Here is a 25,098-nt window from a genome sequence, read left to right as displayed (position 1 = left end):
GACTTGATCTTTATGAAGTGAGATCCTTGTGGTGTTGATGATGGCCAGCGACAACTCGATCATCTTCATCTTTTGAGCGCCTTCTCGTCGTGTCTTCATTCCAAAGCTTGTCATCGACCATGTTCTCCTAGCCTTTAGAATCTGCACATGCAAGAAATCTAAACGCGTAATGAGAACAACTGCTTGGAATAGTTAGTATAACCAAATGACACACGAATGACCATGTCACAATCAAACACCGTCCGACAGTTTGAAAGTTTAATAAATTTGTCAGTTTTAGTTTCCAACTTTCAAAACATGCAAATTTCAACCGCTTATGAAGATTTAGTCAATTCGGTTTTCGTTCAGGTTTCAGGTAACGAAGACTCGAGTTCCAACATCGTACGATCGAAAATAAAGCAGAAATAAAATCTTTTTGGTATTTTTGAATTTTTCAAATGTAAAGACTGAAAGCAATAAATGAATATATACAGACATTCTTTTTGCGAGTTTCGAGGGTAAGAGAATCATATCAGTGTACGGTCATGCCAAAACACTCTTGTTGTTCAGTTAGTTCACATTAAGATAAACATCCTATAACAATTATCGGTATTGTTGTCCACTTAAGCTCAACTTATCAGATGTAATCATGGCGAGGGGATACGTTAAGGTATGATTTATACTTACCGACCGGTGTTCATCCACATCACGACACATTCCCGTATCAAGGTATGCACGAGGGTTCATCTTACCGGTGAGTATACCGATTATCATCTGTTTGACCGTATATGATGTGAGATTCTCACTTATTTTGATTTGAAAACAAGCCCTATGTGATATAATCACTTATTGATGAGGAACTTGATTTTCATATGCATGAGGGCACAGGAGCAAGTCCGTGAACAGGTCAGTACTTCCGTACAGCAGAGAGACGAACTTGACTCCCGGATAAATGTGATATTTTATCACTTATTTGATATGGACATGTGATTGTTTATCACTTATTGAGGTCAAATGCAGTATGTAATATGTACACGTATGTATAGTATCATGGAAGATCTAGACTTGCGTCCCCGTTATTTTTCGGTAAAAGATACAACCATGATAACCAGATGATAAGCAGCATAAAGACCGAATATCTCAGAACCTCGGCAATCTATCAAACGAAATTTCGGTACTAAGACCATATGCCAATGAATGGTTCCCACCTGGTCTTCAGTCGATTTAAGATTTATATCACCCTGCACACTTTAAAATGATTGTGAGCCTACCGATACATCTTATATAGAGCTGCTTATCATTTTTCATTTAAAGTTTAAAGAGGTTTGGATAGACCACTGATGTACTATCATTTTCTCTTTTTCTCGCCAGGAAACTCATTTTTGTTTTTCTATTGTTTTTGTGTTTTTGAAATTTTTCGATGTTTTTGGATTTTCAGATTTTTGGATTTACTCCACCTAAAATCAATAAACTAAGATAAATTTAAAACACAAAGATATTTACAAAAAATGATTTTCCGATGCTGGTTTTACTCTTGCTTGACCTTAATGCCGTTTACCAATAATAAGAAGTCAAATCTTGATTTGTCAAAAGCTTTGGTAAATAAGTCGGCACGTTGGTCATCGGTGTGGACCTTAACAACATCGATTAGCCTTTTCTCAAAGCAATCACGTATGAAGTGATATTTGATTTCGATGTGTTTGGTCTTTGAATGCTGCACAGGATTTCTAGTGATATCTAAAGCAGCAGAATTATCAACGTAAATAGGAGTAGTTAGGAATTCAAAACCGTAGTCCCGCAATTGTTGTTGGATCCAAAGAACTTGGGAGCAACAACTTGAGGCAGCAATGTATTCAGCTTCGCATGTTGATGTAGCGACGCACGTCTGCTTCTTACACTGCCATGTGACTAGGCGATTTCCTAAAAACTGACATCCAGCCGTTGTGGATTTACCGTCGATTTTGCATCCGCCAAAATCAGAATCACTGAAAGCGACCAATTCAAAGTTATTATCCCTAGGGTACCACAGACCGGTGTCAGGGTACGCCTTCAAATAACGAAAAATCCTTTTGACAGCAGCAAGATGTGAGGCCTTCGGATTGACTTGATATCTGGCAAGCAGGCACGTTGGGTACATTATGTCTGGCCTTGATGCTGTGAGGTACATAAGAGATCCGATCATTGCGCGATAGTTTGAGGGGCTAACAGCTTCACCCTTCAAGTCAGGAGTAATTCCGTGATTTGTTGGCAATGGGGTACCAATGGGCGTTGCATCAGACATCTGGAACCGGCTCAAGATGTCACCAACATATTTAGTCTGATGGATGAATATCCCAGACTCTGTTTGTTGTACTTGTAGGCCCAAGAAGAAGGTCATTTCCCCCATAGCACTCATTTCGAATTTATCCTGCATTATGCGCTCGAAATTCCTACACAAGACATCATTAGTAGATCCAAAAATAATATCATCAACATATACCTGTACCAGAAGAAGATCTCCATCTTGTTCTTTGATGAAAAGAGTACAGTCGATAAGACCTCTACGAAAACCGTTCTCCAGCAGATAGTGAGATAAGGTTGCATACCAAGCTCGTGGTGCTTGATGAAGACCATATAGAGCTTTGTTGAGCAACCAAACCCGATCGGGATGGATAGAATCTTCAAAACCTGGAGGCTGTTCGACGTATACCTCTTCTTCAACCACACCATGTAGAAATGCACTCTTCACGTCCATCTGATAAACCTTGAATCCTTTGAAGGACGCATAGGCTAGAAAGATTCGAATTGCTTCGAGACGTGCCACTGGTGCATACACTTCGTTGTAGTCGATCCCTTCAATCTGACGAAAACCTTGAACGACTAAACGTGCTTTGTTCCGGATAACAACTCCGCGGTCATCCTTTTTGCATTTGAACACCCAACGGGTACCAATCTTCTTGTATCCAGCAGGTTTCTCTACGAGTTTCCAGACACCCAGCTTCTGGAATTGTTGCAGTTCTTCCTGCATTGCTTCAACCCAAGCGTTATCTTTCAAGGCTTCTTTCCAAGTTCTTGGTTCTTCCTGTGAGACATAACACGCGAAGGACCAATCGTTTTGTTGCCCGGATTCTCTAATAGCTGCATACAAGCCTGCATTGTTGTTGTTTCGCAACATGTTTCTTGTTTGAACGCCACTTTGCACATTTCCAATGATGTTTTGTTGAGGATGGGTATTATGAATCCTTGTTTCTGGATTATCTGGAACTGGAATATTTATACCCAGGTTGTTGAGATTAAGATCAACAACCAATTCAAGGCCCGGAATTGACGAAGAGGATGATGCAGTAGCCTCAGCTGTTCTATGGGCATCCACTGGAGGAGTACCCTCTGAAGTACCATGAACTGCTGTTGTTGGGACTTCTTGATCTGCATCTAGAAATTCATCATCCTCTGAAGATTCGTTCAATTCGTTTGCATCATGAAAATCCTCATTGTTGAGAGTATTATTGTTCACCGAAGAAGATGGTTCTTGATTAACAAGAATTGGACGAACCACCGGTGAAACTGTTGCATTGTCACTCTCGAAAAACATCCTAGCCGCAGCACTTTCTTCAACGGCTTCAACATTGATCGAATTGAAGAAGTCATCGTACTCAAACATCCAAGGTTGACCCGGATTTTTGACTGGCAAGGTGTGCCTTTGTACTCTGACCTCAGACCATTCCTCGACCCTTTTAGTCTCTAGATTCCAGACTCGTAAGTTAGGGGTGGCATACCCAAGAAAGTAGCCGTCAATTGCTTTTGCCACAAACTTTCCATTAGGATCGATGATTGTGCATGGAGCTCCAAACGGTTCTAGATAAGACAAATTTGGTTTCCGTTTTTGAAGAAGCTCAAAGCAGGTCTTGTTGTGCCTTTTGACTGTAAGGACTCTGTTCAATGTGTAACATGCAGAGGCCACAGCTTCAGTCCAGAATGGAATAGGCAACTGTGACTCTACCAACATTGTCCTAGCAGTCTCGATCAATGTGCGGTTCTTACGTTCAGCGACACCATTCTGTTGAGGAGTATAAGCTGCACTAAACTCATGAAGAATACCCTGTGAAGTGCAAAACTCCGTCATGGAATGATTTTTAAATTCAGTACCATTGTCGCTACGTATCCGCCTAACCTTCAACTTATACAAATTCTCAATCTGAATGATCAAGTTTTTGATGATGCCAAAGGTTTCACTCTTGTGTGCCATGAACGCTACCCAAGAAAATCTTGAATAATCATCAGTAATCACGAGGCAGTATTGATCACCCCGAATACTCTTGTGCTTGACAGGACCGAACAAATCCATGTGCAAACGTTCAAGAGGAACTGCCACCGTGTTGATCTTCTTTGTAGGGTGCTTCTTCTTCGTTTGCTTTCCCTTCTGGCACGAAACACAGACGTCTTGAAGATGGAAATTTTTGAGGGGAACACCATTCACCAATTCATTTGAAACCAAATGATTCATTTTGCGTAAGTGAATGTGACCCATTCGCCTGTGCCAAGAGATAGTATCTTTTTCTGTGGCTTTTGAAACGAAACATGTTGCTTGTGCAGACGTAGTAATAGCCTGGCTCATATCAAGGACGTACAAATCATTTATCCTTGGAGCCGACAAGAGAATCCATTCTTTTGGAATTTTGAAGCCGGGTTTCAGCACATAACATCCATTAGCATCAAAGTGTACTGAAAATTGCTTGTCACAAATTTGAGAAACACTAAGAAGATTGTGATCAAGCTGTTGCACAAAGTTGATCTTGTCAAAGCTGACAATCCCGTTGGATATCATTCCTTCACCCGTGATATATCCACCTTTATCTCCAGCAAAAGCAACATAACCTCCTCTAATAGATTTGACGTCGTAGAGAAGCTTCATGTCGCCTGTCATGTGCCTGGATGCCCCACTATCAACAATCCAATGACTACTGACAGTTCCTCCTGGAACACCCTGCACATGAACTCAAATGAATTAGTTGGAGATGGGGACCCAAGCCATTGTGGTCTTGGGTCTTCCATTTTCATCAATGACAATAACTTCTTGTCTTTGATGGTTGGTGAATTGTGATGGTCCCCCTGATTCAGTAACCGATTTAGGTTTCCAGGTCTGTTTTGTTTTACCAGTGTCTTTCTTTAAAATTTTAACTTCTGAATTGTTTGAAGTTGTAGAATTGTCTGGTTTTACAGCAACAGATTGTTTTTGAATCACATCGGTTTTAATTGCTTTTTCAATCTTCTTGACCTGTTGGCGTTTCTGTTTCTTTTCCCTTTCTTTCGCAAGGCGGGGATCTTGTTTTACAGAAACAGATCGCTTACGGTCATTGTGGTCACAGGGAACATCAACCTTTTCTTTTTGCTTATGAAGATATGGACAATTTCTAATTATATGTCCAATTGTTCCACACTCGAAACATGATCTTCGTTCTACAAACCCCGAAGTATCATGTGATCTCTTAGCCGATGATGTTGAACTTTGTGAACCCGAGGTACTAGGCTTTGAACTGTCTTGTTCATTTCTTTTCAAAACCGTAGCTTTCTTGACAAAATCTAAGTTAGATTTATTTTCAAACGTTTCAATTTTGTCCGTTCCCGTCGATTTCACAAAGTTAACGTTTTTCTTCTTCTTTTGATCCGGCTGCTTTTGGGCTTGAGCCGGTGATTTTCCTTTGGGCTTGGTGTGATTTTGCTGTTTTGGCACTGTTGGTAATTTCTTGTTTCCAAATTGTTTTCGAATTTCAGCCTTTGGAATAGGAGGACACTGTGTAACTGTAACACGTGGTCCTGACTTTCCCAAAAACTTACTTGTCGAATTTTCAAAGACTTTGCAGATTAAGGATTGATTAACATTCTTAATGGGAAAATCTTTGTCTGAGTAAATTTTATCATCACCAACTAGAGTGTACAGCAAATTCACACTCTCCGGCTCTTCTGCAGATGAGGACTCAGTTGCAACAGTCTTAGCGGGTTGTACAGGGGGATCACATAGAATGTGATTCTCGAGAGGTATGTCCTCATTTTTTACTACCGCATCAGACTTTGCTGGGACAGTATCATCAGATTCATCATCAGAAGAATCAGCATCCTCAATCACAACTGGAGGATCTTGATTCTATTCAGCACTTACAAATGTATCTGCTGACACATCTGAATCTGAGGATACTTCCTTTTGGTATCCGAGTCCTGCAGCAAACTCTTTCACATCTAGAGGCACAGAAGGTTCAAATAACACTCTGTCCTCCTCATCTGGCATGGCATCATAATTGTGTCTCACAGGAGGTGGACATTTCTTATATCCCAAACACGTCATGTCCCTTTTCTCCTTTTGGACATCAATGATGTGATCCAATACATAGCTAGAACTCAAATAGCTATCTAGCTTGAGTTGGATTGCCTCACTTTCTGTTTTTACACAGACCATTTCTTTTTGCATTGTCTCAAGACGAGAGATATACAAATTAATGTCCGTTTGTTTTCTGGAAACCATTTTAGTCAATTCAGTTTTATCTTTCTTTAATGTCTCAATCATTGACTTAAATTCTTTTTCATGGTTTTCATAAAACATATTGGCTTCTGTGCATTTGGAAAGGTCCACAGTCAATTTCTGATTGTGGATAAAAGTCACATCATACTTTTCTTGCAAAGCGTCATGCTTACTTTGCAAGTCACTCAAATTCTCATTCACAGTAGTATGTTTGTCTTGCAAGTCAAACAAACTAGCTTGTAAAGCATCATGTTTGCCTTGCAACTCAGACATACTTTTCTCCATATCAGCACATCTAGCACGCAAGCTAGCACATTCATCACAATTAACAGCAGTGGGTTCATCGACACATACCTGACTTGATGAACCGTCGACATTAGCCATAAAGGCTGAATGGAGAGAAGACGAAATATAAGCAGCTTGATCCACCAGAACAGATCTTCTTTGAGCTTCTGCTGCAGCTTCTCCCAAAAGTTCATCAATATCTGCATCGATTGCTGCATTCGATGTCTCACCCACATGATCATCACCAGAATTGGATGATTCTTCATCAACACTTCTGCTGTACCCAGAAGAGTCTTCATCTTCAGACGATTCACCACCACTGGCAGAAGATTCTCCACCACTGGTGTGAACTAGCTTCTTCACAACTTGAGCAAAACATGCTGTTCCATCGGGAGCATCACCACCCAACTGGATTGACCAGTCACAACCTTCATCCACCTGAACCGCAAGTGCCCGGTTGGTTTGGTTGTTGACGGGTACCAATGTACGCTCATTGTTTCTGTTCTGCTGGTTGCCTTGGTTTCTGAAGGGGTTTTGATTCCCGTGCTGTGCTGGCTTTGTACATTCCCGTTTAAAGTGACCCCGTTCACCACAGTTGAAGCACTTTACAGCCTGCTTATCGAACCCATACTTGGTGTCTCGCTTACTTTCCAAGCTGGTTCTGCCAGTACTTTCCATCCAATCCTTTGCCCTTCTCACAGCACTAGCAAAGGCCCACTTGATGTCCATCAAGTCCATCTCTTCTTTATCAATCTGCCGGTAGTCTTCTTGCGTCAGATTAATGTTGCCAATCTGACCTTCTATTAACCTACAGTACGCGCTCACTACAGTGTTAAGCAGCTCCATGTGTTCCTTAGCTACTTCTACACTGACTTTAGAAAAGCTTGAAGTGTCGAGCTGTACAGTACTTGGCTTTGATTGTTGACCAGCAGATGAAGTTCCTCCATAACATGCACGTTGTTGTTGAGCAGGAGGAGGAGGAGGTGGTTGTATTGGATTTCCATACATATCTGTGGTAGGAGGTGGCTTTACAGGAACTTGCACCGGATTGCCATACATATCCGTGCTAGTGACAAACGCCGTTTGCAAAGGAGCATGTGGACCTGTTCTTGCAGACGAAGTATTGGAAGTTCCACAATACATTTCAGGATTTTGTGGCGATGGAACTCTCTTCGCCTTTAATGTTTCCTCCTGATCCTTGTTTTCCAGAAGCTGCACGAAGTCGTTGATATTTGTAGTTCTCAACACTCCGTTGTACTTCAGGATTTCCAAGAAACTACTCCATTGAGGAGGCAAAGCATCAGCAAACTTCTTCACCACTTCAGCTTGAGTTGTCGTTACACCATAATTGTCCAATTCCGTAAGCAAATGATAAAACCGGCTTGTCATATCTCCCAAGGACTCCTTATCCATACAAGTGAAACCATCAAATTCTTTCTTGAGAAGATCATGACGCATTTGACGTGTTGCTGTATTTCCTACTCCTCTGGTTTTCAATCCGTCCCACAACTTCTTTGTTGTCTTGAAACTGACAAACTGGTGGTAGATATCCCTGCTTAACGCCTGAGTAAGAATGGCGTATGCCTTCTTTTCCAGATCATAGGTTTTCTTTTTATCTTCTGGAAGATCGGCAAACGTAGCAGTATCTGAAGCAGCAACCTCTATGGCTTGATTGAAATCTGTAGTGAAACGTATCCACAGTTCGGTATTTTGACCAAGAACATATGTTTTAAATCTCTCAACCCATCCTGAATATTCATTCAAATGCATCAACTTTGGAGGTCGATTCAAACTTCCTGTTTCGCTTTCGCTTAATAAGATACTTTGGATGCTCGGAGTTTGATTCGATACCAATGCCCATTGATTTCCCTGAGAAGATGTCGATACCGGAGACTCGGCCCATGAAGGAGATGACCTTGTATTCGTGTATTTTCCATCGTCTGGAGCCGGTGTACCCCACCATGAGGGAGTGACACCTGAACTTGTATATTTACCACTATCTGGAGCCGGATTCCACCAATTCGGATTCATGATTGATAAGCAAAATAAATGCTAAGTGAATATTCCGAAAGATCACACAGCCGAAGGATCCTGTTCGAAAGAGCTAAAATCACAGAAACTTGTTAACAACAAACAGACCACAATCGAAAGATCAAATCTTGTTCGAAGGATCAACAGTGCTCGAAAGATCACTGTTGTATCTCGAACAATGATTTCGAAAGATTCACAAGCTCGAAGGATACACTATTTGAAAGATCCTTATCTTTCGAGTATATATCCTTATCTTTCGATGAACTGTCTTTCGAATAGATTCCCTGGTCGAAAGATATGTTTCGGACTCCGAAGGATAGGTCGAAAGATGATGATCTGTCGATCCTTCCTTGATCGAAAGATGGTCTTTCGATGTCGAAAGATATCTTTCGAGCGACTCTGACACACTGACACTGATGTGAAAGGTTGGTGAAAAGGTGATGTGATAGGTAAGGTCAACTTTCGGCAAAAGGGTATGGCAGACTGTACTTTCTTACCAACCCAAGATTTTCAAACAAAACTTACCCAAAACTTACCCAAAATGGACAACAACCAGTCACCGGAATAAAGACCGGAAATTGGCCGGAAAACACCAAATCACTTAAAAACAAGTTTTAAGTTACCCAACCCGCTTATGAACACTCCCGGTAAGTTTAGAACACGTTTTTCAGTTTAAAAGAGCAATAAAAACTCCAAAAACGGGTGCAAAACCAAATGTCCAAACACACCAAGAACTTGAATAAAACCCGGTTTTAAACAAGGTAAAGAGCCTTAGCTCTGATACCACTTGTAGGTCCCTCTCGGAGGATGACGAACCTAAACCTTGTTATACTAACCCACTAGCGAGTGCGGAATCCAAGCTAGCAAGCAAACCGGGATGAAACAAGCACAAACACAAACACACAAGGTTCACCGATTAACACCACTGTATTAATACGTATGAAAGGTTTAAGTTACAAGCACTATGTTCACAAATCTGTTCTGCGAACTCTCAAGTGTGTGTGTGTGTTTCGGACAGAATGCTCTCAAGAACTCTATCTTTCTGTCTGTGTGCATCTGTCTTCTAACATACACTGCATGGGTATATATATACCCAGCATCTGATGTCTGGTCCGAAGGATCCGATAGATGATCGAAAGATCATCTATCGATGACAAAGCTGTCGAAGGATCTACAAATACTTCGAATGATTGCATATCCTTCGAAGTCTAACATTATCCTTCGTAGCCTATCTTTCGATGTCATCGAAGGATCTACAATATCCTTCGATTAGCTATCCTTCGACACAGAACATCTTACAACATTTTACAAACTGTTGTCCAAGTCAAACCGGAGGATGGTTGACTTGGTCAACTTACAACAATAACAAGGACATCGTTTACATCGTGACCGAATACAGACAAAGTACAGACACAAGTGCACCAACAAAATGGTTGTCTAGCGCTGGTTTCTTCGGAAGATGGTGATTCTTGGAAGATTCGGGTTATGGGAGAGTATGGTAAAACTGAATCTTGGTCTCTGCTTTTTGAACTGAAAAGAGATGCATTTCATTGGTCCGCAGCCTTCCAACGCATCACTAATGGTGACTTACTGGCATGCTATAAAGGCACAAATAGTGACTTACTGGTACTCTATGGAGGGTCAAAGGTTTATAATCCTCAAACAAGATTGCTTACAAAACTTTTCGAATATAAGCCTAATGGTTACAAACTTGAGATGGATACGTATGTTGAAAGCCTTGAATTGGTAGACAAAGAAAGCGCGACAACTTGTGGGAAAACCGGATGGGCGTGTTATGATTGCTAAGTGAAAACGCTGAAATAAACAAGAATTATACTATTGCTACAAAGACAGATTTAGGGTATCAGAACTATACACGACTTTGAAAATCTGTTAAAATTTTGAGGAATAAATAAGATTAAAGCTAGCTCATACGCTTGCGGATACTTGGGTCTCTGTTCCTGTTGTCTTTTCTTTCTTCTTTGGTGCTTCTTTTTGTATAACAGCTTTGTTTGGAACCAATACCAATGTCATGTTCCAGTCCCTGAAGTTTTTGCTCTTCTCAACTTGCAAAGAACAAATAATAGAAAGAGTGGTTAGTACATGTGGGGCAAAATGGACATGTCGGGCAGGTTGGGTAACATGTCAAAACACGTAAGGTAGGGTAATATGTCAAAACGGGTCAGGTATGATGATCAGGCCAAACTATACCACCTTTTGAAAAAAAAAAGTTATTATAAAGTTGTGTAATAGGTTTTAAGGATTTGAAGTTACTTTTGGGCAAATTTCGAACACGTGGAATTAATAAAAGTGAATTTAATAGAAATCATATCGCGTACTTCCCATGCATCATCTCGGAAATGTAGAATAATGTTATGGTCATAATAGTATAGGGACTTGAGATGTAATTGTTGAATAGAATAGGGGTTCTTTGTAATAGTGAGTTGTTATTCTACTACTTCAATATATGGGCGAAGCATAACTAGGGCGGGAGAGCGCGGCTGACCCCCCGAACTTTTTACTCAGTAGTGGAGAGTATGTAATTTTCGTGTAGAAATTTTAGGGTATATATGTTTTCGACCTCCCGGTATTATATAAATTTTTGGGTCCGTTGACTTCTTCCACCCCCGGTCGGAAATATCAAGCTTCGCCGCTAGTTCAACACAAGATTGAACAGAATTGGCATTGATGATTTGAGAATTTAACTCTTTCTCTGTGTTTCTTTCTTCTCTTTGTGTTTTTTCTTCTCTTTATTGATCACAATTTGATGCGTAACAAATAAGCTCAATAGCATTATTTTTAAACCCGTTTTTATGTCCCTTTGAGCTTGCTATTAGCTTAAACCTAAAAGATAACCAAAACGTTCATATATAAAACATGATTATATACAGTGTTGTAGAAATTCATCAGTACATTGTCACCAACTTTCAAACTCACGATATAATCATGCACATCGATATTGTAATTATCATTAAATACGTTTGGGTTGTAAATATTGAATGAGAAACAAGAATCATGCACATCGATGTTGTAACTTGTAATTGCCATTCAATTCTTTGTTTTTTTATATTAGAAAATCTAACATGAATTCGGACGTCTTTTTTGTATGTTTAACAATGAGTATAGGATTGTTATACTTTAAAAAAAAATCAAAACCTCAGTTCTGTAAAACACCATATGTAATTTAACATCCAAGTGTAAAACACCATACATTAAATTGACACCGAGATAAAACACCATATGTAATTGATGAATAAGTAAAACACAATATGTAAAATGTTAAAAACTCATGTTGAAACAACACCATGTACAAATTGACATCAATATAAAACATCGTGTGTAAATTGACGCGCAGGTGTAAAAAAACCATGTTAAAGTTAAAACTCAATGTTGAATTTTGACGTCTAGAGGTAAAACATCATGTGTGATTTGGTGCAATGGATAAAACACTATGTGTAAATTGGAACCCAATTGTAAAACACCATGTAGAAACGTTATCTCACCTGGTAACCGTAACCGATCAGAAACCCGACAACTTTTGGTTTTTTCTAAGGCGAATAAAAGCGGCCATTTAACCATCAGAGGAGTGTCTCCATACCACCAGTCGATCCAAAACCGAATACTTTGTCCGTTCCCCACAACCCCTTTAATGTAGTTATGAATACGCTTGCCTTTAAGAAGCACTTTAGACTCCAATCTCGTGATGTTTTTCCATACTCCTGTCATCCCCGGTTTAGAGCGAAAAAACTTCCACTTCCTACTATTACCGTGACAAGCCAAAACTAACTTTCTCCATAGCCTATCATCTTCCACCCTATATCTCCATACCTATTTCGCCAATAGAGCCTCGTTCACCGTTTTAAGCTTACATATACCGAGCCCGCCAAGCTTTTTTGGGGTCGTAACTTTATCCCACGCAACCCGATGCATTTTTCTAGCACCTTCCGAGCCTCCCCAAAGGAAGTTCCTCATAAGAGCTTCCAATTTGTCAAATAACTCTACCCGGCACTTCAAAGATAGAAAAATAATAAATCGGAATACTTTCTAAGACTGCTTTAATAAGAACCAACCGACCACCGATCGACAGGGAGTTCGCTTTCCAAGAGACAAGACGATTCTTAAAGATCAACACAATAGGATCCCAATTAGCAACTCGATTCATATTAGCACCTAGAGGGATACCCAAATATTTAAAAGGGAAACTCCCTTTCAAACAACCCACTCTAGCCGCCATACGATTAATGTCCTCTTCTGCCACCCCTACTCCCATTAAGCTGGACTTGTGAATATTAATTTTCAACCCTGAGCACGCATAAAACACTCGTAGTATTCTGGCGACCGTAAGGATGTTTTCTTCCTCCCACTCCCCAATAATTAAGGCATCGTCGGCGTAAAGAAGGTGTGAGATCACCGGTCCCCCGTTAGGGAGTTTAATCCTTTTTAATCTCCCCGAATCACAAGTTGTGGACACAATACGAGAGAAAGCTTCCATGACAATAAGAAAAACGAAGGGGGAAAGAGGATCTCCTTGCCTTAAACCTTTATGACATTGGAACTCAAATGTGGGGGAGCCGTTGACCAAAACGGAAGATTTAGCAGAAGATATAACCCCTTTGACCCACTTGCACCATTTCGAGGAAAAACCCATTTGGAACATCATATCTATCAAAAAGTCCCAGTTGACATTATCATATGCCTTCTCAAAATCGATTTTAAGGATGAAGGCTTTCTTCCTAGCTTTGGAGAGCCAAGACCACACCTCAGTCAGGATAAGAGGGTTGTCAAGAATATATCTATCTCTCACGAAAGCCGATTGAGAGTCCGGCACCTCTTTCCCGATAACCCCTTTAATACGATTAGCTAGGACCTTTGAGATGACTTTACAAATAATCCCAATCAATTTTATCGGACGATAGTCTTTCATACTTACCGGATCTTTGACTTTAGGGACCAGAGTTATGAACGACGTACTACTTCCCTTATCGATATGCTCCGAATAAATTAAATACGTGCATTAAGATACGAAGGCTTCTTATTCCACAACAACGAAAGCACTTTTTCACTCTTTCATATACTAGGGGATTTCACTTGGAAAAGAAAATGTTCCATACTAATGGATTCGGGTCCATAACCATGGGTTCCAATGCACGAGATCTTGTAGCACTTACCAATGAGGCCCTATCGATTAGTATTACACAGAAGAAATCAATTATAGATACTAATACAATTAGATCCGCTCTTCATAGACAAATTTGGGATTTGCGATCCCAGGTAAGATCGGTCCAGGATCATGGGATTCTTTTCTATCAGATAGGAAGGGCTGTAGCACAAAATGTACTTTTAAGTAATTGCCCCATAGATCCTATATCTATCTATATGAAAAAAAAATCATGTAACGAAGTGGATTTTTATTTGTACAATTGGTACTTCAAACTTGGAACGAGCATGAAGAAATTAACGATACTTCTTTATCTTTTGAGTTGTTCTGCCGGATCCGTCACTCAAGATCTTTGGTCTCTACCCGGACCCGATGAAAAAAATGGGAACACTCCTTATGGACTCGTTGAGAATGATTCTGGTCTAGTTCGTGGCCTATTAGAAGTGGAACCCCCACTTGAAAAAATGACAAAAAATGGCTTTGACATCGTCTTCAAAAAACCTCCAATATCTCTTTAACAACTTAAAATTGAAACCATCTTGGCCTGGGGCTTTATTGAACCCACACTCAAAAACAGCATCTTTGATTTCCTTGGCCGAGAACTGCCCCGAAATACCATTGGCTTCCTCCTCTGTGAGTCTACACATCCCAGGACAACGCAACCTGGGTCTATACTTAACCTTCTCTGGAAAGTGGTTCCTGAAAAAACCGTAAACTTCTTTCTTTATTAACTTTGGATTGGTCTCCTACTTACCGTCGATAGACATCCCTGGAATATCATTTTTACACTTCCTGTTATTGATGAGCCTATGGAAGAAAGCAGAATTCTCATCCCCCTCAATTGCCCACCGACAATGAGATTTCTGTTTTAAGTCCAAAGACACCAAGCGTCCGAACTCACAAATATTTTTAAAACACTCCTCCTTGATCCAAACCTCCTCCTCGGTGAGATCCCTGCTCTTGCATAAACTATCCAAAAGCTCCAATTCTTCTTTGTTTCTCATCAATCCTCTTTATCCTTAATAACCATCTCATCTTTCCAATTCTTAATGATTTTCCTGATATGTTTAAATTTATTGGTTAAAACCACATCTGCGATCTCCAACCCTAACATAAGAATTCACCGCGTTCTCCACAATGTCGTCAAATCCCTCCTTTTCTAACCACGAGTTGAAAAACCTAAAAGGTTTTTCCCCAAAGTTATTCCGTGTAACGACAAGGATCAATGGAAAATGATCAGAATGTAACCTAGGAAGAGCCCTAAGGCAAGCATCCGGCCAAACTTCAAAAAAACCTTTACAAACCAACACCCTGTCAAGTTTGCTATGTTTATTGGAATTAGGGGCTAGGAAGGTAAACTTGCAACCTCTCATACTGTATTCCACCAGTCCTGACGAGTCAATAAAGTCATTAAAATCCCTAGCACAAGCAATATTAAAGACGGAATTCTTTCTTTCCTCCGAAAACCTGACCGCATTAAAATCGCCAAGCAGAACCCATTGGCCATTTCCCGAGCTTATAACATCTAACAAACAATTCCACAAAGCCCTTTTATCCAAAACCCTATGCGGAGCGTAAATATTAACAACGTTAAGCTCCTGATTACATCCAGCCACCGTCCCTTTAATCACGATGTAATACTTGTGTTTTAAAACCCACCAACGGATCCCACATGCATAATAATCCCCCAGATCTACCCAAAGCACCCACATATTCCATACAAAAATTAGGACCTCCCCAAAACTTAGAAACACACTCGGGACTAACCTCGTCGATTTGCGTCTCCTGTATTGCAACAAAGCTAACCTTGTTCTCCTGCTTTAAGTTTTTGATCCAACCAGCTTTCAGATCAGTCCCCATACCTCGAATGTTAATCGATAATAAATTCATTTTAAATTCTTTTGAATCCCTTCTTCCGTGATCAACTCCTTAACCAGTTGTTGATGCTGACCCAAGTCCACTCCGATATCCTTCCCTACATTAATCGTGCTGGAAACTTCAAAATTCACCTTCTCCACCGCAGAATCCGGCTCCGATCGAATTACGGCCTCCACAACCGTCTCCATAATCGGAGGATTACCTTCCTCGCCTCGCAAATCCGACTCAAGATGGGATGGGGGAACTTCAGGTGCCCTAATGTTCAGATCCAGGTGTATAAAATTTTGTTGATGCAGATTTTGTGTCTGATGCTTGTCGAATAGATTAGATTTATTTTATGCTGAACTTGTAAAAGTTAGTGAAACGGTTAAACGAACGTGTATTGACCCGCTCGTTTGAAGTGGTCAAACGAGAGGGTTATTTGTTTGACCATGTGTGTTTGCTAGACAAAGGGGGTGTGGCTATAAATAGCAACCCTTTTGTCATTTGCAAACGGGAGAGAGTGTGAGAAAAGGTGAGCTCATTGAGAGAGTTCATTGTGAGCTTTAGTGTTTAGGGGAGAGATCACCACTTGGTCTCTCCCCGGATGTATACTCCTTTGGTATTAGTTCGGTTATCTTGTAATCGGGCCGATTTGTAATGTTTTACTACCGATTAATACAAAGAAGTTTTGTTTATCCATCTCTAATCTCTCCCATCTTGAACTAATCTCACACGAAGCATGGTTTCGGTCCCGAAACACGGTCCTACAATTGGTATCAGAGCCATGGTACCCGATTTAGTAAATCTAGCAGTTTGCTAAATCACATGTGCTCTAGATCTGTGTTTATTGTGTTTTTGTTCAAGATGTAAAAATGGTGAAAATGAAGAAAAACCCAGATCTGACCCGAATGGATGGGTCTGACCTGAAACGAAATGCATCAGAGAGTTAGGTTTTCTGTTTTACACCAAGAAAAATCATGTTTTCATCGTGTTTTGAAAGTATTTCTTCAGATCTGCATAAGAACAGCATGTTGTTCTTCACTATGTTCTTGAAAAAATAGTGGCGGCTGGTTAAAGAAACTACGGTTTCTTCATATCTGCATCGACGAAGACTCCATTGTGACGAAGATTGATTGATGTCGACGAAGACTCCTTGATGACGAAGTCCCTAAGCAAACTATAAAGACGGGGTCCTTTGAACGGTTATATAGAAAACAACGGTTCTGCTTTGTTCCTTCTAAGTCTCAATCGCAAGCACAATATAAAAAAATCAAAGTATCAATTAGAAATTTAGGGAAAACAAAGATTAATTAATTACGAATTGCATATTGCTTAGAGTATATAAAAATTGGTTGTTTAATTGGGCCTAACAATAAAATAGTTTTTGTTTTATTTATTTGTGTTTAATAAAGTAATACACATATTCCATATAAAGATTTTTAAAATCTTGGGAGGCCCTATTTTTTTGGGGCCCTAGGCCATTGCCTAGCCTCTAGGTACGGCCCTGGCGAACACCCAAGGTTCGTCCAACTTAACACGACGAAGAGTATATTCCGACGAAGACTACTTAAGGGTTCGTCCAGGAATATGATGTCGACGAAGTCTAAAGGTTCGTCGGAGGTCCAGAATCAGTTTCTGTTGTGATGAAGAATGAAGAATCTCAGGGCTGAGGGACGAAGAACTACACTACACTGATGAAGAATCACTGCAAGTGTATCATCTTCATTTCTGTATGTTGCAACAGACACACAAACATCATCAACAACTTAAAAAAAATGCGTGGAAGATTCTTTCAATTGACAACTATTTGCTAAACAAAATCAATATAGAATTCAATTCCACTTACTCCACCATCGATTCCTCATTGCCGCATTAAATCCCCCGCCACCGCATCAGGATTAAAATGAAAAACAGAAAGAATGTTGTAGCGCAGATGACCGGAGAAGTTTGGTATCGCTGGTTGCTGGGTATCGAAGAAGAGGAAGACAAATGTTTATGACGGCTGAATTCAGGTGATGTTGTCAGTGGCTAAGCAAGTTTTATTTGCCTGGTTTGGAATTGGAGGTTGTGTATTGAAGATGAGGGAAGATGATGTCTGCTCAAATTTTTTTAATGGGATTTGGTGGTGGTGTATCGAAGAGGTTGAAGATGGATGAAAAGGAAAATAAAGTTGTGGGAAAGGTGAAAATAGTGGCTATATAAGATGTCTCCAGAAAGTTTTTGGCAGATATGTGTTTCTGTTTGGGCCTACTTGTGCAAGATGAAAGTTTAATTTGTAGTTGTTGGCATATATTCTCGTGAATATGTAAAAATCAGTGGGCCAATTACTCACAATACCTTTATTCTTATGTGGACTTGATCTTTGATAAATGTTGGGTTTAACAGTTGGGCTTGGCTTATGGTTCTTGGATTTCTAATGGACCCTCAAGTATTTTAGATGGGCTCTAGTGGATCAAGTATCTAAAGTGAAGAGAAAAGAAAAAGCTGCTAGTTGATTGTGCTTCTCATTTGGAATTTGGAATTTTATGGTGGCGAATGCAACTTGTCGAACAAATTTCTGTTGTGTTGCTGGTAGGCTGATGAGGTGCTTTTAAAATTAAACAAAGTGGGGTCGGGTATTTGTAGCGTTGATTTGAATCGCACTTCTAAATATCAAGGTCAAAATTTGTACGGGTTTTGGGAGCGCGTGGGATGATGCGGAATGATGAAAACAAAAGATGATGATATTAAAAAAAAATGTGGGGTAGTCATGGTTACCGATGCAAATGTCAAAATTTGGTGACTTGACTACTATGGTCCAAAAACCAAAAACGGTATGTTCACTTCCGCATGTCAATGTTTATGATTGTTATCGGTTATTCGTAAATGTTCGAAAGCATTTTGTTTATTGTCATATTGTCGCATTTGAAAACAAACGTATGAACCTGGAATGTCAATACCGGTCCTAACGAGTTCACAAAGTCTTTGGAGGGATACAAGTCGGATCCTACGGGGTACTAGGGGACGTTCTTATTCAATTAGCATATGCAAAGAAGAAAGTCGTTTTCGTGATTTTTCGAACAACCGAGAACATTCAGTGAAGATTGACGACAGTTCCGCTCAGTGGAGGGAATTGGTGAAGATTTGAAGATAAATTCTACTCAGTGGAGAGAATTTGTTCTGTGAAATTGACGACAGTTTCTTTGAAGTGGAGAGAATCTGTTAAGGTTTAGAGATCTTACCAAAGAAATGGGGGGATAAAAATTTTTCATATGTTGAATTTCTTCGGTAAATTTCTAAACGCAATCACAGGTGGTAGAGTTTGTGATTTTCTGGTGATACTAACGGTTCGGCGTGGAATGTTTTGCACAGACACATATTTGAGGATTTTAATTAATTCTCCAGCCAGCGTGAAGGGTTTTGCACGGAAACATACAGGTATCTAAAGTTGACAGTAGTTTCAAAGCGGTGTTCACTGAAGACCTGGGGGAATCTTTATGAAAGCTGATAGTTCAAGGCTGAAGACCTACAGGATTCGGTTTTGGGTTTGATGTTCCTTTGGGATTTTACAGGGATGTGGGGGTAACTCAATTCGTTGAGTTTGCAAACGATGTACTTAGTCAAGCTGACTTCCTGAGTACTGATGCTGAAGATCCGTAGTGCATTACGTGGTTAACTTCACAAAGGCGAGACAATGATATCTGGATGTAGTTCAACTAAGCGTGTTGTTTGGTTGAGCTTGCAAGGGATACACTTGGTCTAGCTGACTTTCCTGAGTGTTGATGCTGAAGATTAAAGTGCATTACTTGGTCGATTCCACAAAGACGGTTTACAGAAGACAGTTCACCAGAAATCTCTACCAATGTAGTATGCTTGAATGAAATAGAGTTCTTATGACAAGATCAAGACTTGATGCAATTCTTAAAGAACGAAACCCTTATCAAATGTCGGTTGGAGTATTGGAAGATCAGCGGAAGATCGGTCAGTTTAGCCTTATGAGGAAATTGCACAACACCAAACACGGATACGCGTAATTTGAGGGGGAAATATTATACAAGGAGTGTCAAGATACTACTTACCTGGATCATCGGTCAAGGGGGAATTTGTTAACACAGAGAAGATAAATACTTGACTGAAGATCGATTGTAGTTGCATTTTCAGCTTTCGACAGCAACGGACAAGGGGGAATTTATTGATGCAGATTTTGCGTCTGATGCTTGTCGAGTAGATTAGATTTATTTTATGTTGAATTTGTAATAGCTAGTGAAACGGTCAAACGAACGTGTATTGACCCACTCGTCTGAAGTGGTCAAACGAGAGGGTTATTTGTTTGACCATGTGTGTTTGCTAGACAAAGGGGGTGTGGCTATAAATAGCAACCCTTTTGTCATTTGCAAATGGGAGAGAGTGTGAGAAAATGTGAGCTCATTGAGAGAGTTCACTGTGAGCTTTAGTGTTTGGGGGGGAGAGATCACCACTTGGTCTCTCCCCGGATGTATACTCCTTTGGTATTAGTTCGGTTATCTTGTAATCGGGCCGATTTGTAATGTTTTACTACCGATTAATACAAAGAAGTTTTGTTTATCCATCTCTAATCTCTCCCGTCTTGAACTAATCTCACACGAAGCACGGTTTCGGTCCCGAAACACGGTTCTATAAATTTTCATTTAAACCAACGGACTCCTTACCTGACTGGTCGAACCCTATACCCGCTTTACTCTTTTGAACCTCCTATGGATCCACATCTCTCCTTCTCTTTTTTGATCTGGGCTCCATATTGTTGCTCACAAACTTGGGTTGGGCCTTTTTGAAGGGAGCAGTCTTTCTTCTTTGGGCCCTAAAGAGTCTATGAGGCCCAGGTGCTACAAGATGATGAAAAGATTTCCCTCCAAATCTAAAGTCGGCCGGGAACTCCCCATCTACAAGCGCCTCTCAGGACCACCCCCCACATTACTTGGGGAATGAACCGACCCTCCATCTGCAACTCCAGTCCCCATGCATCCTACTATAACCGACTCCACCCCTTCACCTTCTGGACCGACGTTCTCCGAGAAGTCCGACCAGTAAACCGCCGCTCCATCTTCCTTGGTTCCCTCCGGTAAAGCCTCCGGAATATCCATGACTTTCGGCGAAATTGGCTCAGTACCACCATCCTCCCCTACCTCTCCCTTTGGCTCAAATTTCTCATCCCACACATCATCAAAGCTTAAACAATCCGGAACCCAATCCCCTAGCTCTTTAGACACCCAAACTTTGAATTTATTGTTTTTCCAGCTTAACGTAATAGAGTCGTTAATTCAAGTGCCATCACCGACGAGAACTCCGACCAAATCAAAGGAGAGATCATTAGAACCCGGTGACAAGGCAGAAGCATGTACCACCTTCCCGAAAATTCTCCCGACCGAGTCGAAAACCTCGTTGTCCATTAAATGTAACGGAACCCCCGTAATTTTCAGCCACGCAATACGTTCAAATGGGAGAGACTGACCTGACCAAACTTCCATCCAGGAGAACCAAACCTTCAAGTTTGGGATGATGTTCTTAAAGGAAAGCATCTCCACTTCGCTCTCAAAGACTAGTAACAAGAACAGTCCACCTACATATTAGATCTCAACTTTAGAGTCGGTCGATTTTACCAAAAAATTATCCATCTTGACGAGGGTTGGAAGATCAGTTGTTCTAACAATCAGGCTCTTATGTAATCAATCTTCACTCGGTTTCACAAATTCTGAGATCTCAATGACCTTCTCCTCTAATTTATCACTTTTTGGCCTACCCAGCAATGAATCCCTTTAGGATGTACCCAAAGGGTTCGGGATGAAAGATTTAAAGGGATGGGACTGACCATCTGCGAAGGATTTCCCAGCAGTGGCCTGTTGGTGACCCTTATCTTTCGCCCACGATCGCTCATCTATTTTGTTCTCTAAAGCAAATCTAGCAACATTGACTTTGAGTTTATGATTACACATCCACACTGTCTTCAAACTATCTTCCAATGCTTTCAAGTCCCCGACTCCTGAGAAAGTGACAAATCCGAACCTGTTCCCCACCTTATCTCTTTTCCTTGCTACATACACCCGCGTGACTTCCCCATACGCACTGAAACAGTCAACAATCTCAAGCGAGCTGCATCGTTCCGGCAAGTTGGTGACGAAGAAGTTAAGAACTCCTTCTCCGCCCTCTCCCATAGGCAGCCACTCTGGAGGAATCGAACTATAAGAGGTTAATAAGATTCGTATCGGTCAAGCTTAACTATACTAGATAGCCGCGACCGATCACAGACCTAGTAAGGAATCAAGAAACGAATCTCGGAGAGTGGCTGGGTAGTAATTAGGTAAGCTACCTAACACAGATTAGAAGGAACGAGCAATTATTTTTGTCATGTATTAATATATAAGTCTTAAATATAAAAGTTCAAAACTAAAAGCTCAAATGTCAAGTACTTTGCATCATATGAGATCAATTTAGTAATCATACGGCTTAAACATCTCAAGGATGTCATCTATATTGTCACACCACCATTTGTCAGCATCGAGATCAACGTCCTCCAGAATTTCTTGTATCTCTTCCTGTTTGATTATTACATTCTTTGGATAATGAGTTTCTTCTATGTTCTCCTCTTTAACTGATACATCAGTAGTAGCTTAGCTGGAGTAGTTTGGGGTAGGGCTGTAAACGAGCCGAGTCGAGCCGAGCTAGACCCAGCTCGAACTCGATTCGAGCTGGCTCGGCTCGAGCTCGACTCGGTTAGAATTCGAGCTAGCTCGGCTCGGCTCGATCTAGCTCGAACTAACAAAGAACCACAAAGTTTACTTCTTAAAAAGCCCTTAAAAATGAATTTCTTGATAGACTAAGGGCCATAATTGCCATTTAATGTAACCATATGGCTAAATATGCAAGTAGAAATAGTTAATTCACTTTGTACATTGTCTTTACCTTCTTTTATAGGGGAGATACTCCCTTAGTTTTTGTTTTCTAAGCGATGTGGGACAAAAAATGAAGGATATACACCTTATCGAGCCAGCACACGAGCTCACGAGTAGAGCCAGGCCAAGCTCGAGCTCGGCTCGTTTACAAACCGAGCCGAACCGAGCTAGCTCGTTTACAACCGAGCCAATTTCGAGCCGAGCTTAATTCGAGCTTTTTCGAGCGCGTTTCAAGCGAGCTGCGAGCCACGAGTTTTTTGGACACCCCTAGTTTGGGGAACTGAAAAAAATGTTAAGTATTTTAGTTACATATTTTATCATGTTACCATTATAAATAATATAGGATAAAAAACGGCGTTCACAGTTAAACATAATATAACATACAAATAAACAATATATCATGTTTTAGAAATATACATACCTGTGTAAAGATCTAAAAGGATGGATATTGAAGCTCCAAAACCAGTGAATAATAAATAAGATGAATGTTAAGTGTGAGTATAGAAGAATAAATCAAAGTTATACACAACAGAAAATTGAAATACCTGTAAATAAAAAATTCTAAAGAACAAGAAATTTGTTGAAGTGAAAAAAATTAATGAATTATACTATATATAGAACCTATAAACCAACGAATTGAATAATCTATAGCTTTTTTCAACTAACTAATATTATCTATAAGAGTATTTTTGTACTTATAATCCCTAAAAAAATGCAACAGAATCTGGTATTCAGTTTTTGAAGATATATTATTTTTAGATTATGGAGTTTTTCCTAAAAGTTTGTTGGTTGAAAACTTATTTACCAAACTTCTAAAAAACGTTTTTATAAAAAAAAGGTTTTATGAAAACGAAAATGCTTCTAAAAAAGTTTTTATAAATTTTTTATGAAAACTAAAATTCCATTTTTTATGGTATTATATAAATTTTTTTAATACAACCAATTAGATAAAACAAGTGAGTTTGTTTGATGTCAATTAACTACCTGCATGTAAGTGTCTGCACCCAACCAAGTAAATACACAAACATACATAATACGAACAAAGCTCATATCAAACTCGTATGTGCAAGGTTTCGAAATTTAATCTAGTCGCCGGAACAAATTGGTGAACAATCTTAACCAAACGAAAATCGGAGTGAAAAGGGTTAGAATATTATTAAACTGATACTAATGACAACAACGTAGAGAGTCTTGACCATTTGACATGTGACAGGACACATTGCTTTAATCACTTGTACACTAATGCATCATCCACTTGTACATTTTAATCCGCACAACAATACTGACCAAGACAACTATCGAAATGTCGACAAAAATGAGTAGGTTATCACGGTACCTTTGGATTTTTTTAAAACATTAGTTTATAAAATATGACAAAAATACGTAAAATAATTATTAGTTTGTTTGAAATGGGATAAGTGTAACTACTTAGCCATAATTTTGTTAAAATAAAGGGATTTAAGTGTAATAATACGAGGGACTAAAATATAACTAGTGTTCAAAAGACCAAGTTACCCTCATTTTAGGGGTGTTTTTATAAATAAAGAGGAAAAAGTTTTTATTTTTTTGGGTATCTTAAAATACTTATCCCTCATGTATTATAAATTGTATATAGATTTATATGAATAATACAAATCTCCTATCTTAGGAAGAGTAAAAACTAAGAGTAAAGTCCTATTTGAGTCCCTGTGGTTTGTGCAGTTTAACCATTTGAATCCAAAAACCAAAATTGTCTTGATTTGAGTCCCTGTGGTCTCTAATTTTAACCATTTGAGTCCCTGTGGTTTCTAATTTTAACCATTTGAATCCAAAAACAAATGTTTCTGATTTGGATGTTGTTTACTTTTAGATTCAAATGGTTAAAATTAGAAACCACAGGGACTCAAATCAAGACAGTTTTGATTTTTGGATTCAAATGGTTAAACTGTACAAACCACAAGGACTCAAATAGGACTTTACTCAAAAACTATATCTTCTATTCTAAATATATAATATTCTATTAGTTTATGTTTATCTTTTATACAGTTTGTTTTAAATTTTAAATAAGGAGATGATTCTTAAATTATTTGTGATCGTTTACGTGAGTATTCTATATAATATAACGACTCAATCTACAACCTACGCCCCATTCATTCTTCTTTTTCTTGATCCTCAAACAGAAAATAAATCGTCTTCTTCATCAACGTTTATTTGCATTTAGTTTCTTTGCGATTTAGTGCCAGCACATATATAATGTCAGCACATATATAATGTCTGGCATTTGTTGGCCCGAACTTGGATCTTGATCTCTAATGAGCGTGAATAACTTGAATAACAACAACTTGAATAACTTGATAATAACCGAATGTATACAATATCGAATGAGAGTATATACAATTTGATTTCGA

General features: G+C 39.6%; 1 protein-coding gene across 1 annotated transcript; it reads right to left on the bottom strand.

Annotated features, from left to right (window-relative positions):
* Positions 1-15,019: 15,019 nt before the first annotated feature.
* On the bottom strand, positions 15,020-15,806 carry LOC110887623. The gene is made up of 2 exons (XM_035978414.1): positions 15,606-15,806; positions 15,020-15,544 (listed from the first exon to the last, which is right to left on the bottom strand). The coding sequence occupies exons 1-2, from the start codon at positions 15,804-15,806 to the stop codon at positions 15,020-15,022; spliced, it is 726 nt and encodes a 241-aa protein (XP_035834307.1).
* Positions 15,807-25,098: the final 9,292 nt, after the last annotated feature.

The sequence above is a fragment of the Helianthus annuus genome, chromosome 10 (genome assembly GCF_002127325.2).
Source record: "Helianthus annuus cultivar XRQ/B chromosome 10, HanXRQr2.0-SUNRISE, whole genome shotgun sequence".
Lineage (NCBI taxonomy): Eukaryota > Viridiplantae > Streptophyta > Magnoliopsida > Asterales > Asteraceae > Helianthus > Helianthus annuus.
Note: the sequence above shows the minus strand (reverse complement) of the source record. Positions and strands in the feature narration are given on the sequence as shown.

Excerpts from the sequence above, each read along its gene's own strand:
- LOC110887623 (XM_035978414.1), bottom strand. The coding sequence starts at position 15,806 with ATGGGGACTGATCTGAAAGCTGGTTGGATCAAAAACTTAAAGCAGGAG. Across the intron at positions 15,545-15,605 it reads TATGCATGTGGGATCCGTTG|GAGCTTAACGTTGTTAATAT; the intron begins GTGGGTTTTAAA and ends GGATGTAATCAG.